Raw genomic sequence first — 25,469 nt, 5'->3', positions numbered from 1 at the left:
TAATGCTTTAGATAAAGATTTTTAGTTTCTATTCTGATGAAGATTGCGCGGTCACAATCATTCATCTTGTCTTGCGAGGAGCCAAACATGATAACTAGAGGTCAAGAAATCCCGTTACTTTAGGCCCATCATAATATGACTCAGCCCAAGTTTGCGTTTTTTAAACCGGCTTCCAAAACCATTGACGGTCGTTGGTGAAGAATAAAAAAAAAATCAACAATAATTCTTGTATTTTTTAGAGGGCGCCAATATCGATTTTGGAGGAACGAGACATTTACGTTCCTTTACTCTGTTACGGGTTTGCGTTGTTCCTTTTAGTTTGTATATAATGGACCATAAACAGACATTCTCAGTTCCACAACATCAGTCTTTTTTAACCATTCAGTTGCCAAACTTCCTTCATCTTACAGAGACTACGGAATAAATGTGACAAAAATGTCACTACTGATGACACTCTAATACAATGTGATAGGACTTATCATAGTCACGAGCTTCTCCCATACTATATGGATTACCCATGCTTGAAGTGTAAATTCAAAAGTTCTTGGTTTGCAACTCCATACTTTGAGGCTTTAGTGTGCGCTATAAAGAGTAATCATCCCATATTCTGTCTGAAGAAAGTAGTCCACAAGTTGGAGTTGACAATAAGGTATGTTGACTGTCTGCGTTCGCTCTAGTTTATCATGTGAAAGTTACAGATGATTATTCGCAGGAAGCCCTTACTCGACGCCGCGTAAAACCTCTGAAACAAATAAACTCGTAAAGTATGGTAAATCACACTGTAAGAAGTTCTCCTCTCCCTCAGTTGTACAGCAGCAAATACGAAGACTTATAACACCATAAACCGAGTTTTGTGTTTCATGAAGGGCACAACACAGATTCCCCATTGTATAGAACTGAAATGGAAACCCTTATAGCCCGAGAGCTTTCGAAGGGTGGACCTTTCTTCTTCAGGAGCAATCTGGGAATGTCCAGTATAATTAAACGAATGATATATAAAGATTTATTTCGTAACGTGTTAGAGATCATCGGACTTTCCGGGAATTGTTTATTTCTCTGTGTAGTGTTGTAAACATTTTGTATCAGATGCTATGTAGCCGATGGTGATAATATGTGTGAAAAGGTGTTGGTGGTATTTTAACCTTGGAATGGATAAAATAGGTGTGTTTTTAATAATTGTGCTTCGGTGTTTAAGTGAAAAAGTAAAAATAACACCTGGAGAGTGATTGAGAAAGATATGTTATATAGATCAATTTAAAAACAGGAAAAATAATTATTTTATGAAAAAGTAAGTGAAGAATAAAGTTTGTTTTCTGATAGAAATGAAACTGATGACCGGAGATCACTGATTCCGGGAGCTAGATTAATTCAGAAAGGTTGAACAGTGTTTAGTTTGGCAATCCAATACGCTTCTTTTATTTCTCTGTCTGCTTTTCATCTCTATTGCATAGTTTAGTGCTAAAAAATAAACAAACAGACACTATAAGGAAAATATGATACATAAGACAATAATTTTTAAAGCGTATTTTTTAATTTAATGGTTTTAATACACGAGAACAGCTGTTGTTTTTCTCTATATCCCTTCAGTCCCTTTGGCTTTATTTAACAGAAACAAATCAACTAATGAATCAAAGAGAAAACATTATATAATAAAACTGCTAAATACATTCCGTTCATATGTTCATTTTTTATCGTTTTGTATACTCTTTAATCTATATGGAACTAAACAGTTCGGTAGGTATTACTTTACTTTCGAAATAACAGCAATGACGATGGAAATCTTATGATTCACATAAATTAATCCCCTGGAAACATAATGTTGGTCAGAAATAACACTTATGGAGAAAAATTTATTCAACCGGGCATATAAATGAATTCATTCTCAGTAAATCTTAACATGTGAATGAAACAAACGTAAATGCATACAATATTCGAAACATTAAGCATTCAAGAGGTTAGACGTTTCTCTTAATAAAGATAATTTAACGAACTTGCATCATCTTAATCTAGTGTTGAATTCCCCTAAATGAACACAGCAGATAGCCAACTGTGACTTTGATCTAAAACGAACCAGTAAACAATCGTTCTTAAGTTAATAAATTTGTATAAGTTATAAATTATTATAACTTACTTTGATTCTCTAACTGTTTTTAAATAATTTCGTTTTGTTATATAGTTCTAACTTTATTTGCACAAGGATTAAATGTGAATGAAACCAGATAATAAACTGAATAAATATTTTTTGAGTAAGAAGCATTCACAATAGTTATTAATTAGGCATTGTCCCTTAGTACATAACTAATATAAATAGATTGGAAAAGAGACAATTTTTAGCAACTTTTTAAGCATTTCTAATAGTAATAACTATAATTTCAAAATACGAAAATGGTATGATCATTTAACACACAAGCTTTCATATTACAGACCTGAACTCCAATAACGTTGCAATTTAATACCATTACACAGACTGCTTGTTATTTTAAAATGTATTTCATTCAATACATCATAACATGGTAACAAGTAAAAGTGTAATAATGAAAAATCGATAACTTGGTACAACAAATCTCTGTCGTTTTTAGCGCTCGAGTGTAAAATCCAGATATTCCATGCTTGATAATACTGTGGACGCCAACAGATGGTGAGAATGTTTCTTAACATTCGTACAATAATTCAAAGTTTGTCTTGTTGAAAGTATTTTTGGCAGGTAGATGGCGTCCAGTATGATTTGAGTATGTTGATGAAATCGAAGCATCTTAACATTTCAATGGAAGTTACTCAAGATGTCTGGTCAATGATTTTTTCCGGTAAACAATAAATGACTGTTAAAAGAAGTTGTCAAGTCAACGTAAACAAGAAATGAAATATAATTGCATAGAAATCAGGAAATCGACATCCACTTTGGAGAGATTTTGCATATCAATGTGATATCTCAAATAATGTCTTACAGTACGATTGCGAAAATAAACGAAAGCTAGCACACACATACACATATACGGATGCACACAATATCACCATTACAAATATAAATTTTCTAAATAAATTTCACGAAGTAGAAGAAGTGGTGGTATCTTTAGAACAAGTAAAAAGGTTTTTGTATGCTTTCCTGTACTCCTGGCTCATTATAACATAAATAATTGGGTTCACACAAGAACTAAAATAAAATGCCACATAACCTAAAATGTTTGTCACTGGAAGATCCCTTTCTTTTCGGGATACTTTCACGACGGTCATTGGTAAGTAGCAGACAATGAAGGTGCAGAAGATGACCAAGATCATACGAAGAAGTCTGATATCTCTAGAAAGTTGTTTCTTTTTTCTTTTATTGGAGGCTGATGTCAGATGAAGCTTCCCGCGAATATTATCAAGAGTTGCTGATTTTGGAGGCTTTGATGAATCTTTCTCATTAAATTCATCCTGTCTTTCCGAAGAAACATTTAGTTGTTCTTGGACATTTTTATGCGCTTTTCGGACGACCCAGTATATTCGAGAATAACAGATGATAAACGCAAAAGACGGCAAAACGAAAGCAAATACATATATAAAAACCTTTGGTGAGCGGTTATTGAGTTCTAAAACAGTGCAGGATCCGGCAGATGGATCAAATCCAAACTTCCCCCAAACTTTCAGAAGAGGAGGAAGGACAAATAGAAAAGAAATAATCCAAATGAGAGATATCATTACAGCCATGTTGCGTTTTCTGTATATGATTTTATAATATGAAGGATGAACCATGAGAACATATCGGTTCACTGTTATTGTCACAACACTCAGTAAAGAAACTCCAACATTGGTGAATCTTATTATAGGAAACACCTCACATAGTGTATCACCATATGCCCATAATCGTTGAATTAAAGTCGAAACAGAAAGAGGGTTAGAAAAAGCGCATATTAAAGCATCAGCAATACATAGATTGACAATAAACCACGTTGTTGCGTTCTTTTTAAGGCGGGGACAACGAACTAGTGCTATTACAGAAATGATGTTTCCAGGGATACCAATAATTGCAAAGGTGATGCAGCAGGTCGCACCAAAGTGTAGTAAAGCAGTTGGGTAATCATGAAATACAGCTGTACTAGTCATATTAACCGAAGAAAAGGTAAAGTCATCCAGTGTATTAGTGTTGTACTGGTTATTCCAATAAAACTCTGGGATTTCTCCATTTCTATTTCTGGTTTCGAAATCTTGATTGTCAATCCTGGTCATTAACATATTTTGAAATCCTTTTTCACAAGTTTGAAAAGGCAGTGCTTTTTAAAAAAACAATTTTTCACTACTTGTCTTTTATTAACTGATTCCCAATTTCGCAAAGCGAGACTTCAGCAAACTTGTGAAGCCAGAGTTATCTGTTGTTCTTGGGTGGATACTCACTTCCGTTTTGGATGATGTCAGCGGAAGTTTGGAAAGTTGCATTTCCTGACAGATTATTCCAAGCTGTACAATTTATCAAGAAAAATAAATGAAGCGCTCGCGTTAGTTACGTTTTTTTTTTTTTTTTCTGTATGAAATTCGAGAACGTTCAGAATAGTTTCTCTGCAATTTTGAAGCAGCATCGCCTAAACTAATGGATTGAAAACACACCTATTCTAAATGAACTTGTTCTTAGACAAAATGTACTAACGGAAATTTTGTTACTTTTTACCGAGAAATAAGATATTCAACCTTTACCATTTAGCCACAAGTATATTCTACTTTTAGATTTAAATATAACTCGCTTACGATATTTTTAGATCAAACCATTATGCATTGTTTAACGTTTATGAAGCCTAGTTAGTTAGACAGAGAGTAGTGAAATTTAGCGTTATAAATGGAGAACTTCGAATGAGTCTATACTTTCAGAGTATTATACTATTATTTATAGCATCAATTAAATGGGTGGATATTGAGTGTTTCCCTTTGTAGATTCCCCTGCTGGAACGGCGGTAAGTCTTCGGATTTCCAACGCTATTATCAGGGGTTAGATTTCCATCGATGGATACAGAAAATAGTCCAATGTGACTTGCTATGTAAGTGTTATTTGCTATAAGGAAGAAAGAAAACACAAACACATTGCACAATTTTTATCGGATTGGTTATTTCTGGATATTAAGGGTAACTAGTTTCTCACAACTGGCTACAGACACGAAAGACAGTTACAGTTGAGAAGTTGTGGGTTCCTACCCCTTAACTGATTCTCATTAGATGCTGGGACGTTTAACATTGGACTTTGCCTCACAGATGGAATATCCTCAACACATATGAAAAGTATTTGAGCTTTACGTTTATTTTATCACTCTTTAATAGCTCCAATGTTACTGTCGCTCTGTAGCAAATTTAGGGCTTACAACAATACTCCCAAAGGGCAGAGCGTAGATACTTCTTGTATAGTTTTGTTTCTATGAAAAACACATATTAACTAATGAACTACATACACATAACTTCGTTTAGCATAAAATGTGAGAAATTTTCGAATAGCTGAGACAAGCTTTTTTTCTTTAATTACAATGTGCGTATAATGTTATTAAATTAATGAAGATAAAATGTTTTATATAGAAAATGTTGTATGTTCAGCATACTAGGTATTTCTTTGCCATTTAGCTTATACAGGGGAAGATTTCTTACTTACGTCAAAGAAAGTTTTATATGTATTATATATAACAATTTAAAACATTACACAATATCTCTATGGATATGTGCTATTACTATAAATAATAAGCACAGTTGTTATGTACACATCTGATTTATCCATTCTTCCTTCCTTGATGAAACTGTTGCAATGACAGAAAAGTAAAGATTTATATAAGACATTGAAACAAAGAAAAACAAACCATAGCTTTTATTTTTTCTATTTATGATGTATTAAAAATTTCGACTTGCTAAAATTATTTATTTTATCAGCATAACACATACTGGAAGTGGAATCAGATTAACTCACTGAGAACTGGCACAATAAAGAAGGTCCAGGGTTTCAAAGTCTTGGAATGAGTTCCCTCTTGGCAGGTGATATAGGAAAAAAACAATACTGAATTATTCAAATGGAACATAAAACAAATGATCCACAAGGAAGGGTAAGAACAATGAACATGCCCATCAGACTACCAGAAGTTGGAGTTCATTCATATGATGAGAGGACTCGTTATGGGAACCATAAGTGAAGAGGTACAGACTAAATTAGGTAAAGATAGTGGCACATTGATGGTAACACTAGAGAGGCAAGCCACCAAAATAAATCCTGGGCTGGAGGAGAAGGCATATAAAGTATTTTATTGAAGATTACAGTACTTCTTCTACACATGCAAGGACTAGTAGAGAATATGCAGATGTCTGTGTGTGATCAGAGATATTTAGTTTTAGTAAAGCCATGGTCCTTATCAAATTATCTCTCATGAGCTATAAAATTCAATAACTGTAAATCTTAGTAACAAATGAGTCACAGGCAGACAGAAAGAGGCTAAGCAAACCTGAGAAAAAATTGTGAGTCATCAGTAGATATTTGGATGCTTCATATAAGTAATTGTAATAATAAACAGAAAATAGTAAAGTACAAGAAAATGTGTTCAAAGTAATGATGTTTATAAAATAACAACAGTTCAAGGAGACATCCTAAGAAACTTGTTGCCATATGATTAATTTATAGCTAGTTTATGAAGAACTGACACTATCAAGGACAACAGAGGAGTTATTTGAAACAGATTCAGAGAAAGCTGCTAAAAAACATCAGCTATTTGTTTAGATTGAAACAGATAGACACTATCAAGGATAAAAGGTGTTATTCAAGCTATAAACTACAGATGAGAAATTATCAGTTGTATGTTTGAGTTGAAGTAAATTGACACTATCAAGGTTAAAAGTGGTTAAGAAAATTTGGATGTTGAAAGCATGAAGAACACGGAATAGCAGAACGACGTGACGAATGACAGTATGGGCTATGGTGATTGATTAACCAATGTAACTCTCGACTTTTGGAGTTAATAAAGAAGAAGAAACTCTGACAGTTTGATGATGAATTAGTCTAAGTTATTATTATGAAATGAGCTGAAGGAATCACAAACAGGAAGTCAGCTGACACCACAATATTATATAAAAGCCCACAATTCCCCTTCAGCTGCTATAAAAGGTTTGAGAACAGACACTAAAATAATCAAAATCTAGCAAGCAATCCAAACTGATCTGATCATTCACATTTCAGCTCATCTCATAGAAGGAGAGAAGATGTCTCTTACCATTAGTAGAATAGCCATTTCTTGCCTAAGCTCTTTGTATGTGTTTTTAATTCCATTCCTCCTTAAACATCAATCACCATGGTGATAGTTAAAATCCTAGCCTATGATAAACATTAATAAACTGTACATATACATGTGTGTAAATATTAAGTGTTTGATGACTTAAACAAAAAGTGTTATTTGAAGCCCTAGTCTTAAGACTCTTCACTTTGTTTTAACTACAAACTCTCAAGTTAGTGCCTGTGTGCTCCATTCACCCACTACATCCTCACTTCAGACAATATTTCATGTAACAATAGGTAGTATTAGTTGAACTACAATGGCTACACTGAGATAATCCACTCAGTCTGCCTACAAGTCAGCCAGAGACCATGTTACAGTTGAGAAACACTCTCAGGTGAATATTAAATGCGAGAAAGGAAAATTCAGAAGTATTAGTGAACACCATGTCTTCGATATACTGTAGACAGTTGAAATTGGTTGGAGGAGGAAAGAGAAAAAATTGGGGAGAAAGATTATTGGTAAAAATGCAGAATTATCCCTTTGTGCACATAAAAGTGAGACCACAAGTACTCAAACCATGACAAACAGTTTCTTATAGGATCTAAGTGGATTTAATACTGACTGATAACCTCAATGAATCATAAACCAGGTAGCAAAGGAAAGTTGTAAACTAGAAATTCTTAAATAAGAAACTGGGGACTAAAACAGGGTATAGTGGTGGAGGTTTCAGTTTGGAAAGTGTGTAAACTGAGAGAAAAATGAAGGATTGATTTTGGGTAGCCTCAGCTTGTGTTTAAACTTGGAACATGGTGTAGCACCTCATATTTTGGTGAAGAGAGGACAGGTAAAGTATGGTTAGCAAGATCAACCAAAGACAAAAATACTGAGAACTAACAGAACTAATTAGACAGATGTGCAGGTGAAACTTGAGGATAAAAGAACACAGTTGGTCAACAAAAGATAAAACAATGATTACTTGTGGCTAGGATTAGCAAAAGTTAATAAGAATTGCATGACACAAGGGATAGAGAAAGAATGATACATAAGCATAAAGGAAGAAAGTTTGAAGTGTTTTTTTTTCTAACAGTGAGAAAAGTTTCCAAAGTATAATCAGAAAAGAAGACAATAAAACCCATCCTCCTTATTGTATTTTCAAAATGCAAAAAGTAATACCTGATGTAGGTATCCTCCAGACTGCATACAAAAACACACTAACATATGCACAATGACCATTACATAACCTACTGTCAACATATCTATATAAGTCATACATAACTTGTATGAGGAAATTATTCACTTATACAAGTAATAGATATTACATGAACTAGTCAAGCTCATACTTTGTATAAAAAAAATGCACAAATGAAGTGAGTGCAAGAGAAGATGCATCACCCTCTTATCTGTGAAGGACTTTTTTATTTTATAATAATCTCATTATGAAGTAGCATAATTCACAATAAACTCTTATAAGAGTAGGTGGCAGTTCACTGAGGATAAATCAAATCCTAATCTATAAAAGCACATAAGAGAGATAACTTAACTATGTGCAGAGACGTGGTATTGTCTTAGAATTATTACTCAAAAAATTTGGATAAACTTGACCATTTAACAACAGCTCAGGCAATAACACTTTTATAACTGATCTTAATAACATAGTATTTAACTTTTCTGATTTTGTTTATAATAAAACAGAAAACAGTATTAAGAACAAGTCTGAAGTTTGTAACTTATCCTTTAAAATGTAAAATTTAAGATTACCTGCCATCTTTCAAAAAAATTATTACAATAAGTTTCAAAATGTAAAATATGAGCTGTTTGCAACAAATGATGACTGGCTAACTTCTTTATAGTCTTTCACTGCACAAAACACACACCAATGACCATCAGCTCTTGGGCTACTCTTCCACCAACAAACAGTGAGATTGACCATCATTAATAGTTTAGTAGGTAAACAGCTGGAATACTTCTGTTATTGTTTATCATTAATAAGTACATGGGTAAAAGAAATGTATTAAAGAATTGCTTTTAATAAGGAACATTAGTAAAAAATGATAATACAAATAAAATGAAAAAATACAAAAGTAATACAAAGTACTTGTGCATAAAACAGATAATTCTGATCAGTGATGTCGAGAAACCCACTTGTTGAGAAATTTATATGCAAAAACGGCTCGTTTGGGTTGAGAAAATAGCACAAAGAAAAGGTATGATATTCATTCATTTACCACTTGTAATTCTTCTCAAAGTCGAAAATTATTTGGTTAACAAATGAACAAAAAATACAAAAAACAATTAACTGTAAATATATATTAAAAATATCTGTAATGAATCTTTATAACCATCACATTATTTTCTGCTGAAACATTTTTTCAAAAGAATATAATTTAATCTCATGGTTGAAAGAAGGTCGAAACGTTGTTCGCTCTTCTATGTAAAATATTTTCTCAACCCAAACGAGCCATTTTTCCATATAGATAATTCTAAAATTAATAATAATTTAAATTACAATACAAAGGTTATTGTGTCAGAAAAGAATTCTACAGAGAGTAGAGGAATATTATGGAATTATTTGTGAAACCACAAAATATTATAAGTTATATTTATAGTCAATGATAAGCCCACCAAACAACCATATGGCTATATTATATGGAACTTCTTAGATACTATTAATAGATAGTATATGATTTCTCTAACATGAGATAGCTAGTTTGCTGTTTAAGTTTCTCAACATGAACATTACACTTACAGTGATATACTGTTGAAGATGGTTGCTATTTTTCTAATAAAATGAAAAACAGTTGAAGAAAAATACTTCCTATGGATATTTTAAGGTAGATTATTTGCACATTAACATTCATTTGGTGAAGACTTTAACAGTTAATTATTATATGATGAAGAAGGTAATTCTAACACATATATTTCAGAAATTATTAGAATTTGTTACCAAGGTATCTCATTTTTAATTTAATAACAATATATCACCAAATTCAAGTGATTATGTGTATTAGCACTATCTTATATATATATTACAATCCATGTTGTCTGCTTGAGCATTTACCTATCTCCCATTTACAGCAGCCACTTCCCATGTTGCACTTAACATGATTTCCATACAGGCAAAGCTAAACCTACACTTTGAAAATGATAAGAGAACAGGCATGAATAATGTTGATGACAAACTTTATTTGACAAGAAAGATATTCTACACTAAACTGTCAGAAAAATCAAACTCATTCACATTTCAAAATATGATGTAACTGAAATAATAAGAATTTAGATTTACCACGTTATTGTTGAGTTGGTCTTAATATTGTCTGAAATGTTCAAAAATTACTTCACATGGTGGGTGGTATAAGTAGCTTAGGGCTTTGGTTCTGAGTAAAACCAAGAGTGTGATATAATGAAACACTTTTAAGGACAAGAAAATAATTTTAATTGACAGATTAACTTCAACCTTCCCCATCACTGGAGACAGGTACTGTTGTTTGTCATTTACTAATCTCTTCATGTATCTTTAGAAGAAAACAATATTTTGGAAAATTAGTTGTTGAATTATGGTGCAAGTTTTTTACTTTTCTAACCCCGATCTTTCTTAAAAAATATTATCTGTAAAAAATAATGTTTATTTATTTGTTTTGAATTCCTTCATTTCCCTTTTCTTAACATTTACATTTTAATCAGTTTTCATGTCATATCATTAGTTTACTTTTGCTTTTAAGTTAAATGTTTTAAATACCTTTTTTATACTCTTTATATTAAAATTGTTGTTTCCTAATTTATTCTTATCATAAAACACAAATAACATTTTGTGTTTCTAGTCCCCTCATTGATTTACAAGGCCATAACAAGTTAGAGGGGTTAATGGTGGGGCAAGTGCTTAAGAATCGTGGGTTTGTGCCCTAACAATATTATTTCATGTGTATAATCCCGTCTTCTTGTAAGATATATATATATATATATACATATCTGGAAATAATGGAAGATTTCTATTACACTGGAGTCTCTGCAGATCACGAGAGAGCTTTTGAGCCCAACAATATAGACCAGATACTTCATACTTGTTCTAAAAACATAGCTAAATTTATGGGTTTGTTGAATTTTCATGAATTATTCCAGTGAATGATCCATCAAAAAGTAATTCTTCACACATTTACTTCACTTTCAAAATAGATGTACAGAAAAAAATTCAAACTGCTTAAACTACAAAATGAATGCAATCACTGGTTAAGTAAATCTGACATATTATTGTTCTGAAAACTTCAACAGCTCAAACTTCAGTAAATTTATTGCAATTAAATATGTTATATAGTTGAAACTTATAATCATTTCAAAGTGGTATATACAATTTTGAAACTCATATTTCATTTGTAGAATTCAACAAGAACTATACAGTTGGAGAATTGAAATTTATTTGAATGTCATTATGTCCTGGCATAGTTAAGGCTATCTCAGTCAGATCAAATATCTAGCTCTCACATGAAGAGATACAAGAACATTTCTGTACAATGAGTTGCAGTGATAACCAACAGGACAGCTGCTTCTTGAACACCATGTGAAACTTTTCCTAATTTGCTCGGAGGTTCATCTACAATTTTTACAATTTGGTGAAAGAGAAACTATAACTGTCAAAATATAAAAATCTGATTTTTGATAAAAATAAGACAAACATGGTACGTATTTCCATTTTATTTAGGAAATATAAATAATACACTAACAACTCACTGGTTGAAAAAATTCTATTCCATCCTTCTTATATGTAAACAATACCAGTATGGTTATACAACATTTAATTAGAAAATATTGACTAGAAGTTAAAATCAAGAAATAAATATATTAAAAAGAGACTTGTATGCAAAAAAGAAAAAAATAATGTACTGAATGTTAAGAAGAAGGTCAAGATAGGTAACAATACATTTGCTAACAGTATTCTTGGTTGTAATTAATTTATGTATATTTTGTTTCTACATAAATTAAAAAGTTCTTTTATTTATTTGTTTTGCTTCAATATAATACATTTAATAATCATATTCAATACTAAAGGATTTGATTTACACTTGAACCACTGGAGTATTTTACCACTGCTACTGTACACTCTATACATAAAAGACTTTGGTCTTTTTGTACACAAATATTTCCATAACTTGTGAACAAATACTACTTAATTCAAAGTGTATGAAACTGATACATTGGACTGACCCCATATTGAAAAAGGAATATTTACTAAAATTCTAAACCTATCAGAAGTACCTACAAGAAATATAGCAGGCTTGTAGTGAAACATACAAGTCTGTTATACACAAAAAATTTAGATAAGTTTCAAAGATATGTTTGTGAGTTGACAACACCTGTTTTACACAAACTAACAATAAGTTTTTTCATCATTTTATAATTTCTATATAGTATTTACACAGCCTCTGAAATGCATATCTATAGTTTTTGTAAATACTACTTTATATATTGTACCTGTTACTTACATTCTTCTTCCATGAATTGTTTCTAAATCAGTAAAAAAAGGACCAAATAAACACATATCTAATAACTGTATTTTTTTCTGAGATGTAGTTGTGTTATTTGAGCAAATAAATTAACTTTGTCTAGTAGTGTCAAAGCTTTGAGGCTTCTTAAGCCTATGAAAGGTGACGAAAGTTCTGTTTAAGTGCAACGTTTTAACACATACCTCATAATTGATTTATTTTGGAATTCATCACAGAAGATGTGAATAACAAGACTTGATTTTAAATGTAATTTTCACTCTTATTTTAATCTTATTAAAGTTCTAATTTGAAGGAATGCGAAAAAAAATGCACAAACAATTTTTAAAGGTCGTTGTGAATTAATTATTTTATTGCACACTAAATAACACGCAGTGCTCGTAACTACCTGACAATAGAATATTCCTCTAGCTGCTTCAGAAAAAGAATTTCAAAATTAAACTGAGCCTAAATTACAAAAACACGAAACCTAAACAAAAAAACAAGCCGAACTGAAAGTATAAAAACAAAGCCTAAAATACGAAAACAAGTCAAGCTAGAAGTACAAAAACAAGAGAAGCTGAATTACTAGGTATAAAAAGATGAAAAATAAGAAAGTAACATGTAGTCGAATATACAATTTATAGAAAACTTACAATCTTTATTATATTCACTGCTACACCTTCATACACCGGCCTTATCTACCATTTAAGGAATTTATCCACTGCACGGGAGAGGTTAGTTATGCATTAGTTTTTATGCTCAGCTTTGGAAACAACGGATAATACAAAATTTGGCAACTAATTAAAAATTCTCTTTTTTGTTTCGTTTAAAAAGTATTTAAACATTTGACCGTATACAAAGGATCTGTTGATTTTTTTTGTCTGTTTGTTTTATATAAATGTGGATGGTCTGACAAATCAATTCGGAACTCCACGTCCCTCAGCGGACATCTTTTCTTTTTTCCATCCCAATGACCTCTGTTGGGTCTTCGACTATTATCTCATTCTTCATCTTCCGCTGACTCTTCAACCTCATGGACTTCTGGTCAATCATTTGGACTCTGTGATCTAACAGTGTTGTTGTTGATACTGTTGTATTTATTTCTTCTGTTAAATTATTGTAAAAACTAATAAAACATTTCTTAAGAAAATTCAGTGGCTTTCTCGCACCTTTTTCTCCAATAAAAATTAATCACACACTGCTAGAATGTCATGTTTAATATGGTAAGCTTCATGGGATATCTAGCTATTGTTGAGGCGATTAGCTTAATATAAAGATACAACGATCCGAAATATTTCAAAACACTGGTCGTGAATAAAATACATATCTCCAAAAAGAGTTACTATTTTCAACACAGAATAAATCACATTTCGTCTGTTAGTAAAGAATTGCTGCAAGTATAAAAGTGGTGCTTTAATTTTTATTTTTGATATGTTTCTTATTCTACTTAGTATAATAGACCAGGATTCACTGAGCAACGCGACAACAAGCTTTTTCAAATAAAACCCTATATTGGGCTTTGACCGTCTAGCTTCCGTAAGGTTCGGAAGGAGGAAGTTGTTCTTACTAGACTACGCATTGGTCACACTTTCTTAACTCGTTTTCTTTTATCTTGAACTGCTGCACCAATGTGTAGTTTGTGTAACACTCAAATCACTATCAGCGACCTTTTACTCTCTTGCCATCGTTACAATTCTCAACGACGGCAATATTTTAAACATGTTTTTTTCCCAGGGTCTATCTGTAATATTGGACAGTGTTATTGGTGATGGTGACACTGTCCACCTTGATAAAGTTTTTAGTTTTTTAATGGCCATTAATCTTTTTAATCTCATTTAAGTGTTGAATATTTATTCATTACACCTTTTTAATTGTGGTTCCTTTTTTACAGTTTCATTCTCTCTAGTTCAATTTGATATTGGAAAATGGCCAGAACATTAAATAACTCGACACCAGGACTGGAAAGGCCAACTTCAGGTGACTAACCCTGCTGTTTGAACGATCCGTTTGAACTACTCGTTAGTCGTCCTGGCGAGTTGTTATTACACTTTTACTGCATGTCATTTAACACTTTTACTACTTTACCTTTTAGTACTGGCCATAATGACACATAACTCGAAACCAGGACTGGAAAGAGCAACTTCAGGTGACTGACAGTGGTTTTTATACTTACCTGTTAGTCTTCTTGGCGGGTTATGATCATTACCATTCTGCTACAGGTAGTCCTTTACAACTTCTTTCACTCTGCTTTCTCCCTTAACACTCCTACGAAAAGACGTTTCTAGTCCTGATTTCTCCAAGCCCGTTCTCCTGGCTGTGATTTCGCTAGATAGTAGATAGGGACAGTGGGAATCTCGTTAATCCATTCATTAATGGATTTAAATGGCAATTTCATTTAAATACAAAATTATTAGCCTAATATTAATAACCTTTCAAGTTGCTCTGGGGCCTATTACGCCCCACTTTTCGTAGGAGTGTTAACATTGTAGACTAGGTGTCAACACTGATTTTATACTTTTTCTGTTTTTCAATGATGTTTTGTTTTACCTTAACACTGCTAACACCCTATATTTTTGGCGCAGATAGCCTAGCTGTTTTGTGCCATAAAACACTAAATCAATCAATCAATTTTACTGTGACATTAGGTTAGATAACTTCACCTATACCTTACTGAGGTGAACCACTTTTTTAACCTTAATTTTATATTCTGCATACACTTTTATGCTTTATTTATTACAAAGGGATTTTAAACTATTTACTTTATTCATTACAGATATATTTTTAAACTAGTTACTTTATTTGTTACATAATGATTTTAAATTACATACTTTATTTAATAGAAAGGGGATTTTAAATTACATTATTTATTTGTTACTGAGGAATGTTAAACTACTTACCTTATTTATTACATAATGATTTTAAACTACTTTAGACATTACATAATGATTGTAAATTACTTATTTTATTTATTGCATAATGATTTTAAACTTCTTACTTTATTTATTACAGAGGGGTTTCACACTACTTACTTTATTACAGAAATAATGTTAAACTAGTTACTTTATTTATTAAAGAAGGAATTTTAAACTATTTACTTTATTTTTACAAAGGGATTTTAAACTACTTAGTCCTTTTATTATAAAGGGACATTAAACAACTTTATTTGTTACAAAATTAATAATTTCAAACTACTCACTTTATTAAATAATGATTTTAAATGATTTACTTTATTTAATGCAGAAATAATATTAAACTACAAACTTTATTTATTACAGAAGGGATTTTCAATTACTTACTTTATTAATTAGAGGTTTTTTTAACTACTTCCTTTATTTATTACATAATGATTTTAAACTACTTACTTTATATATTACATAATGATTGTGAACTATTTATTTTATTTATTGGAAAATGATATTATACTACTCACTTTATATATTACATAATGATTTTAAACTACTTTATTTATTATTGAAATAATTTTAAACTACTTACTTTAAAATTTCTTCTGTAATAAATAAACTACTTACTTTATTTATTATAGAGATTTTAAACTAGTTTATTTATTACAAAGGGATTTTAAACTACTTACTTTACTACAGAAGGGATACTAAACTACTTACTTTATATATTACATAATATTGAAAAATACATATTTTATTTATTGTATAATGATTTTGAACTATTTACTTTATTTATTACAAAGGAATTTCAAACTACTTAGTTTATCTATTACAGAAATATTTTAAACTAATTACTATATTTGTTACATAATAATTTTAAATGATTTACTTTATTTATTACAGAAAAAATTTCAACTACTTTATTTATTACAGAAAGAATTTTAAAGTACTTCATTTATTACTTAATTATTTTATACTAGTTACTTTATTTATTACAGCAGAAATATTAAACTTCTTACTTTATTTATTACAGAAAAAAATTAAACTTCTTTATTTATTACAGATAGGATTTTAAACAATTTAATTTATTTATTATGTTATGATTTTAAACTACTTACTTTATTTATTGCAGAAGGGATTTTAAACTATTTACTTTATTTATTACAAAGGGATTTTCAACTACATTCTTTGTTAATTAGAGAGGTATTTTAAACTATTTACTTTATTTATTACATAATGATATTAAACGACTTAGATTTTATATTACATAATGATTGTAAACTACTTTTTTATTTATTGCAAAATGATTTTATACTACTTCATATATTACATAATGATTTTAAACTACTTACTTCATTTATTGTAGATTGGATTTTAAACTATTTACTATATTTATTATAGAGGGATTTTAAACTACTTACTTTATTACAGAAGGGATTTTAAACTATTTACTTTATTTATTACATAATGATTTCAAACAACTTACTTTATTTGTTACAAAAGGGTTTTCCAAAACTTACTTCATTTATTACAGAGGTATTTGAAACTACCTACTTTAATACAAAATGGATATTAAACTATTTACTTTATTTATTACAGATATTTTTAAACTAGTTACTTGATTTCTTACATAATGATTTTAAACTACTTACTTTATTTATTACAAAATTAAATAATTTTAAACTACTCTATTTATTACAGAAGGGATTTTAAACAATTTACTTTATTTATTACAAAATTAATAATTCTAAACTACTCACTTTACTTATTATAGAAAAAATTTTAAACCACTTATATTTTTTATTATATAATGATTTTAAACAACTTACTTTAATTATTAGAAAGTGATTTTAAACTACTTTATTTGTTTATTTATTACAGAGGGATTTTAAACTACTTACTTTATTACAAAGGTATATTAAACTACTTATTTTATTTATTACGGAAATAATTTTCAACTAAGTACTTTATTTGTTACATAATGACTTAAAACTATTTACTTTATTTATTACTTATTGATTTTAAACTACCTATTTTATTTATTAGAGAGGGATTTTAAATTACTTACTTTATTACAGAAGGGATATTAAACTACATATTTTATTTATTACAGATATATTTTAAAACTATTCACTTTACTTATTAAATAATGATTTTAAACTATTTACTTTATTTATTACGTAAAAAATTTTAAACTGCTTGCTTTATTTACTAAAAAGGGATTTTACACTACTTAGTTTATTTATTACAATTACAATTTTAATATCGTTTGCAACCCTAAGCTTTCAATATCTCATTCTCTTTCTTTATTCCACATCCAACTATAACTGGGTTACTTCTGCATGTTCAGTTTCTAGAGCTCGTAGTAAAACTTCAGAGTCAAGGTTTTTTCTTTCATAAGCTTCTCTGTTGGTGAGACAAAGACTGAAGATTACTTTTTTGATATTTTCAGAATGCTTTACTGGCTTGTAAGAAAGGTTAAACAGCCTTTCAACTAATTAAAACATTTAAAAGTCTTACAGAAAGCCCTTAATAATAATACTAAAAAGATATAAAAATAATATATATTATAGAAAAATAAAAATAATTTAATTAAGTAATAACATATACAAATTATTATTTCAATAATAAAGGAATTCATTTTCATTTATTTATATGTTTATTATTATAACTTTAATTTCTTGAATTTATTATTAATATTTCACTCTTCTATTTGCTCTACCACCATTAAGTGCTTTTATTTATAAATCTTCCAATATTGTTATTGCATCATATTCTTAGAAAAGTGTACCAGTTCACTTCTTGAATACTGGATTATAGTCTATATGTAGAACAGACATGGCAAAAGAGCAGACAGACTTATCTGTGGTGTCAGCAAGTTCATTCCAGTAAATACCAACATGGCCTGGTATCTAGAAAAAACTGGATAGAAATGGAAGATGAAGAGAAACGGGCCAGTCAGGTTTGAATATTGATGGAACTAACATGAAGTGATTCCAGCACCGATAGAGAGCTAAGAGAGATGGTATAAATAGTACAATTAGTGTACAGCATAGCCTCTGTGTGATACAGGGCAAGAGAAATGGTGCACAACTCAACAGTGAACACAGAAATTGCAGAGGGGATTGTATGTGCAACTACTGAACCACAATCAACCCTGGCAGAGCCCACAATCATCTGATTTTGAACCATCCTTATAAATAGGAATGGAAAGATTGTTCTGAAGATGCTCAGCAAACAGAAAACAGAACTTCCAGTCAGGAGTAACTGCTTTTCTCAGATGGCTCAGAGAAAGGTCACAGGTGAGGATGGTGATAAGCCATGGTGGGACTGACTGACCAGTGGAGACAGCAATGTTTTCTAAGGACAGGCTCAATTCAGCCAGCTGTGCTTGGACAGGAAGACCAAAAGGAAGAATGGCAGACCATCTATTCTGAAAAAACCCTGCACACCAAGGAAGAAAGACACACCCCCAGAGGGGATACTGTGGTGTGGATCAAAGTTTTGAAGTATAAAGTAAAGAAAGTTGAAAATGGCAGAGATGAAGAGGAGGTGTGTGAGACTCAGTGTACAAACTCTGGACTGGAGAAGTGTGGAAAATCCCCCTGCAGAGCTGAAGCCACAGATGGTGAATGGGGTCCAACAATTTTAAAGCTGAGGACCAGGCAGAACCTTAGACCATGTTGTAATGAATGAGGGGTAGCTTCAAAAACAAACCACCTCCAAGATCTGTGATAGCCAGCCCTTGTGATGGGGAAAAAAAAACAAGAAAGGTTTAACATTTTCCTTACTTGAAAATGTATTTCCAACAGATATATCTCTACACATACAATAGTTATTTCTCATGCACCCACTGTTTAGAACTTGCACACACAATTAATCTTGAACTATGTTCCACCTAAATCACATTTTAATGTGAGCTTCACTAGAACATGAGGTAATCATCATTTAAAAATAACCACCTACCAATAAAAGAGCAACATATAATCCATCCACAGTAGATTCCCATCAACACTTGCTTTCACTATTAACTTCATTCATAGATGAGACAGGAATAATGTGAACCAATAATGTAGAGAAAAGGCTAGGAAGGTGTTCAGTGAAGTATGTATCTGAAACACATTCTCAATCAAGGAAAATACTATCTTCTGAAATAATCTAATTAATTCTCTACACACAGTAGCCAGAATTCTACATTCACACAGTGGAGAGGCCTATGCAAAGGAGAAAACCTAAATGAGTTCCCTTCTCCAAATGCAGTAGAAAGGAAAAGCCCACAGAACATGACACCTGTTAGTGAGGGCATACTATGATAGAAGGGCAACACTTGTGGGACAGTGCTTTCTTCTAAGGCAGGGTTTGCTTTTTACTAGATGGAAGTACGAAAGGAGGAAAACAAAGATTAGTTAATTTTTCTCAGGGGTAGGTAGAAAATTATATGATCAACTGATCTTTTCACATAACAGATTGGATGGACATAAAATGTAGTACATATTAACTCAATGACCAGACATATATTTTGGTATGTTTTCTACTGTACAATTTAATCACTATCCATACAGGAAACTAAGGTCTTTTCCTGATTCCAAAGGAGAACACTTTGGCCCATCCTGATGACCAAAACCAGTGGAAAATCAGTCCTATGGGTGACCTGTACTATAATAACATGGATATTCCTGCCCTACTTCCTAATGCATTGTGCTGCTCACTCTGACTTTCTGGAGGGATTCCATAACTGCTACGAAACTCTCCCAGTTAACCACCCTTGTAGTTATATATAATATGGGAATGGTGAAGATCTCTTGTTCTCCTTTTTTACACCATGGTGAGCAAAAGATGTTGAGGATTATCCATAAAAGTACCTGGACTCAGATTTAACCACTGTAACAGTCTTTTACTGGAAAAAATACAACAGAATACCATGAAATCTATTTTATAAAGCCAGCATACATAAGCTATGAAAGTGGACAGGCACTTCCTTGGTGCTAGATTTTTCAATGCACTCCTTGGCAAGTACAGTCTAGATGAGGCATTAGCATTTTTTTACTTGAAATATCCACATAGCATTAGCATGCTGATTGTACTTTGCACAGTATGTGTTGACTTGTGATCTTGTAAATCAGAAACTCCTGTCACACACCTTCTGCATATGGGTCTGCTTAATGTCAAAAATTGGTTAGTAGACTGAAGAAGACCAATTGAAAGGAAAAATATATGTATATTTTAAAACAAGTGGACTGTGTACTGTTTGTTTACTGTTAAAATTTATCACCAACAATTCACAGACTCCTATTGTAAAAGATTCAGCCCTTACATAAAACCTCACAGTGATCCCTAAACTGAATAAGAAAAAAATCAGGTGAATGGGGCTCATACAATAAAGAAGCTTGTGAGTCAGCAAAATATCACCACAGGAAGAGAAAACAAAATATACAAACCCATGGAATCCAAGCAGTGAACAATGAAAGTGAGACTACCTGGTCCACATTGAAAAGAGAAACAACAGTAGATGTGGAAATATAAAAACAACAGTAATGAAACACTTATAAAATGGGGTAGGCTCAGCTGCAGTGACAGATGTAGATAACTGTGAATCCTAGATCTGAGATCAGAATGGAACCAATCACATGTTGTGCAATATTAGAAGTATCACTGACCAGTAGTGAAATATTTATGTAAAAACGGCTCGTTTGGGTTGAGAATTTTTTTTTAATGTAGAGGAGCGAACAATGTTTTAACCTTCTTCGGTCATCGTTGTTTGCTCCTCTACATAAAAAAAATATTAAAAAATTCCAACCCAAACCAGCCGTTTTTACATATATACTTTTCTACAAGTGGGTTTTCTCATCATCACTGACCAGTAGTGTCTCCACTGTCATTACAATATTGAATGACTACTGTGAAGCAGTGTTATATATCTTGGAAGATGCCAGAAACATGAATACATAATCCAATTAAACCATGAAAATGTTGTTGTAGTGGTATGTTTGTGTTTTTATTTTATGTATCAGTTAAAAATAAACTGATCTAGGTATGATGACTGTGCATAAATAATGAGATGTGGAAAAGATACCACATCTTTTTCAAAGAACTGGATACCAGATTAAACAATGAGAACAGATATAGGAATAAAAGCATAGGTCAATTAAACAAAAATCAAAGTGAAGATAATTCAAATGAATATTCCAACTGATATGTTTAAAATATCTGAGAATCTGAGAGTGTTGTTAAGCTAATTGAAGGGATGAATCCAAAAGGAGCCAGATGTGAATATTATGAAGTGTGCACAGCTCCAAGTAATGCAGGTGATGAGAAAATGTTCAATCAACACTGCAGAAGACATAAGGTGCTGATGCAAGACCAAAAGGTAGAGCCCTAAACTGCAGCATTTGACCTTTGTGCATGAACCTGAGGAACCTCTGAGAAAATTCTATTGGTAACATCGAACTTGGTCATCCAGAACCCTGGCACAGAATTACCAGAGGTTGAGAAAAGATTTCATTGCAAAATGAGGATAACCTAAAAATTGGTTGAATAGAGACAAATCAATGATTGAATGCCAATCTCCTACCTTCATGAGTACAATAAATAAAAGGGAATAAAATCCCAGAAAAACAGGATCAAATCTCTTCACTGACTTTTGGATTAACAACTCTCTTATGGCTTGGGAACAAAATTCCACTTGTTGTGGATCTATTGGACATAAATAGGTGAAAGATTGAGCCCACAAAATTAAGAGTACCCATGGATCCCTGGTGAAAGAACTCCAGATGTCTAGAAAGTAATTTAATCATGCTCATACTACTCCCTCACCCACAGGGTAGTCACTAAAGCCACTGTAATTGGTCCACCCAAATTATAGATCCTTGAGAATATGAACAGATCCTAATATGGGAGCAAACAGTCTGGGAACCAAAGAAGGAGGTTGGAAAACCCTACAGGACGATACTCCCAAATTAGCACCAGAAAGGCAGGAAGCCAAAAAAATAAAAAAGAATGTGAACAGGCTGTATTAATTTGGGCTTCTAATATCTCTGGAATTCCAGCAAATAACATGGGATGAAGAAAAGGAGTTTTCTGTAGTTCCCTGAAGACAGAAGATGATAAATGAATAGTTTCTAACATGTTTGTACCAAATAAATTTCTACAACAAACTAACCAGGAAACCAAAGAAAGAACTGAAGAAGACAACCTGACTAATGTAGATGTCAGCAAAATCCACAACTTGCCCTCAAATTGCTGAGGGGAATGTTGATATGCTTCAGACAAAAGTTGGAATGAGGATAAATACCTTAGGACAGTAAGATAGTAAGCTAAACAGGAAGAAAATGTGATCTGTTTAAAGTGATCTCAGGATTCAATCTAAACCTTATAGGTCCAAAAGGTGTCCATCCATTGAGAATTTAAACAGATATTCTTATAGAGGTGATAAGCCAAAGTATGCTGATCCAATAGATGTGGGGGTCAAGGCACAGCTATTCCATTGCATAACAGAGCAGCAATTCTCCCAGTATAAACAGCAATATCAGGAGAAGGGGGAAAAAAACAAGACATTACTTTCTGTCCTTTCTGCTAATAAGGAAGGAGTAGAGTCAAATACAATAGGAGAAATCCCCAAAACCTTACAAACCCAAGTAATCAACTGAAGGAAAGATGCTGGAGACAACTGATCAAAATGATCCCCTGTTAAGGCTGACTTAGTAAAAGAATAAATCAGAAGAAGCAACTCTAAATTCTTGCCATTTGTTCCCTGGTTACTTGCAAAAGCCACCTCAGAACTATTCAGAGAAACACCCTCAGTCCACACATGTCTTCATCTCACAAAGGATTATATCACATACAGCTTCAACTGAGTGTTGATAAACACTAGATAACAAAGGGTGAAGGGAAGAGATCTGGTTGATCTCTGTAGTAGAAACATTAAATTGAAAATTCATACCCACTGGTAATATTATTTAAATTAATTTATGAACATATATGGGGACGTTATAATATGACGGTCAATCCCACTATCAGTAACCCAAGAGTTGGTGGTGCACTGGAAAATTAGGGACGGCTAGCGCAGATAGCCCTCGTGTGACGTTGCGCGAAATTCAAAACAAACTAATTTTTAATACATATTTACTTGTGCAAATACCAATTTTTTTTGGCTCCCAGGTCAGCGCGAAATTCAAAAACAAACAAACGTCCTTGTTTATTTTGTGACCTTTATACATACGTGATAAACCGACTTCGTGTTTTATAAATTTATATAATTTACATTCAAGTAGTAAATTTAAAATAAACTTTGGTTTTATTTTACTGTGATAATGATAACATATTCATTATAATATTTTTCGATGTGTATCACAAGTCTTAAATTTCAGAAATAAGCCTTTCTGCCCTCAGCAGATTAAACGCTACTGAGGATAGAACAAAATCACGCATAATATATTTTTTTTTTCATTTTCTGATCACTCGAATGAGCTCTTTCCCGTTAAAATTTAGTCTTATGCCATTCAAGTTGTTCAAGGCATTCTCATTTATGTGAACTAGTTATTACAACATTTGTGTTACGACATGGACTTATGGTTGTATGAGTTACGAATGTTAAGACTAAAGATTTTATCGTGTTTGGTCAGCTATATCACTGTAAACAGGTTGACATGTATGATCAGCTATGTCGCTGTAATCAGGTTGACGTGTATGATCAGCTGTGTCGCTGTAAATAGGTTGACGTGTTTGGTCAGCTATGTCGCTACAAACAGATTGACGTGTATGATCAGCTGTGTCGCTGTAAATAGGTTGACGTGTTTAGTCAGCTATGTCGCTGTAAATAGGTTGACGTGTTTGGTCAGCTATGTCGCTGCATACAGATTGACGTGTATGATCAGCTGTGTCGCTGTAAACAGGTTGACGTGTTTGGCCAACCATGTAAACAGGTTGATGTCTATTATCAGCTATGTCACTGTAAACAGGTCGACGTGTATTATCAGCCATGTCATTGTAAACATTAATCTACAGTTTTAGAACAGATAGCGTAAGTAGCTTTGAGCAAATTTTGAAAAACTCAAATCGAATATTCCTGGTAGTTGCAATGTAAAGGGTTTGGAACGACGAAATATCTCTTCTTTCTATATTCCTTGATATCACTCGTTAATGTTAAAGTAAATGATTCATAAGGAGAACCATGTTACTAAAAACAACAGAGATTTTTCAAAGTTATAGTCTTAAAGGTGGGTTGATAAGTACCATCATTAGATTCACCCTTGTTCTAAACGTCAGACAGGTTGATAAGTGTCATTATTGTATCACACTTGTTCTAAACGTTAAAGACAGGTTGAAAAGTATCATTATTGGATTCACCTTTGTTATGAACGTTAAAGACAGGTTGATAAGTCTCATTATTGGATTCACCCTTGTTATAAACGTTAAAGACAGGTTGATAAGTATCACTATTGTATTCACATTTGTTCTAAACGTTAAAGACGGGTTGATAAATGTCACTATTGTATTCACACTTGTTCTAAACGTTAAAGACAGGTTGATAAGTGCCATTATTCACACTTGTTCTAAACGTTAAAGACAGGTTGATAAGTATCACTATTGTATTCACATTTGTTCTAAACGTTAAAGACAGGTTGATAAGTGTTATTATTTTATTCACACTTGTTCTAAATGTTAAAGACAGGTTGATAAGTGTCACTATTGTACTCACACTTGCTCTAAACGTTAAAGACAGGTTGATAAGTGTCATCATTATATTCACCATTGTTATAAACGTTAAAGACAGGTTGACAAGTATCATTATTGGATTCACGCGTGTTATAACCGTTAAAGACAGGTTGATACACTCTTGTGCAAATTAATTGAAACAAGACAGAAAATTACGATTTTTTTCAATTTTT

At 32.0% G+C, this 25,469-nt stretch overlaps 1 protein-coding gene across 1 annotated transcript in view; it reads right to left on the bottom strand.

Moving 5' to 3' along the window:
• Nucleotides 1-4,331, bottom strand: part of LOC143223964 (uncharacterized) — a 31,760-nt gene extending 27,429 nt beyond the window's left edge. Inside the window, exon 1 of the mRNA XM_076452433.1 lies at nt 3,047-4,331. Within this exon, the coding sequence (XP_076308548.1) occupies nt 3,047-4,212 (1,166 nt within the window). The 5' untranslated portion in view covers nt 4,213-4,331. The remainder of the gene's footprint in view (nt 1-3,046) is intronic.
• Between the last annotated feature and the right edge of the window lie 21,138 nt (nt 4,332-25,469).

Source organism: Tachypleus tridentatus, chromosome 8 (assembly GCF_004210375.1).
Source record: "Tachypleus tridentatus isolate NWPU-2018 chromosome 8, ASM421037v1, whole genome shotgun sequence".
Taxonomy (NCBI): Eukaryota; Metazoa; Arthropoda; class Merostomata; order Xiphosura; family Limulidae; genus Tachypleus; species Tachypleus tridentatus.
Note: the sequence above shows the minus strand (reverse complement) of the source record. Positions and strands in the feature narration are given on the sequence as shown.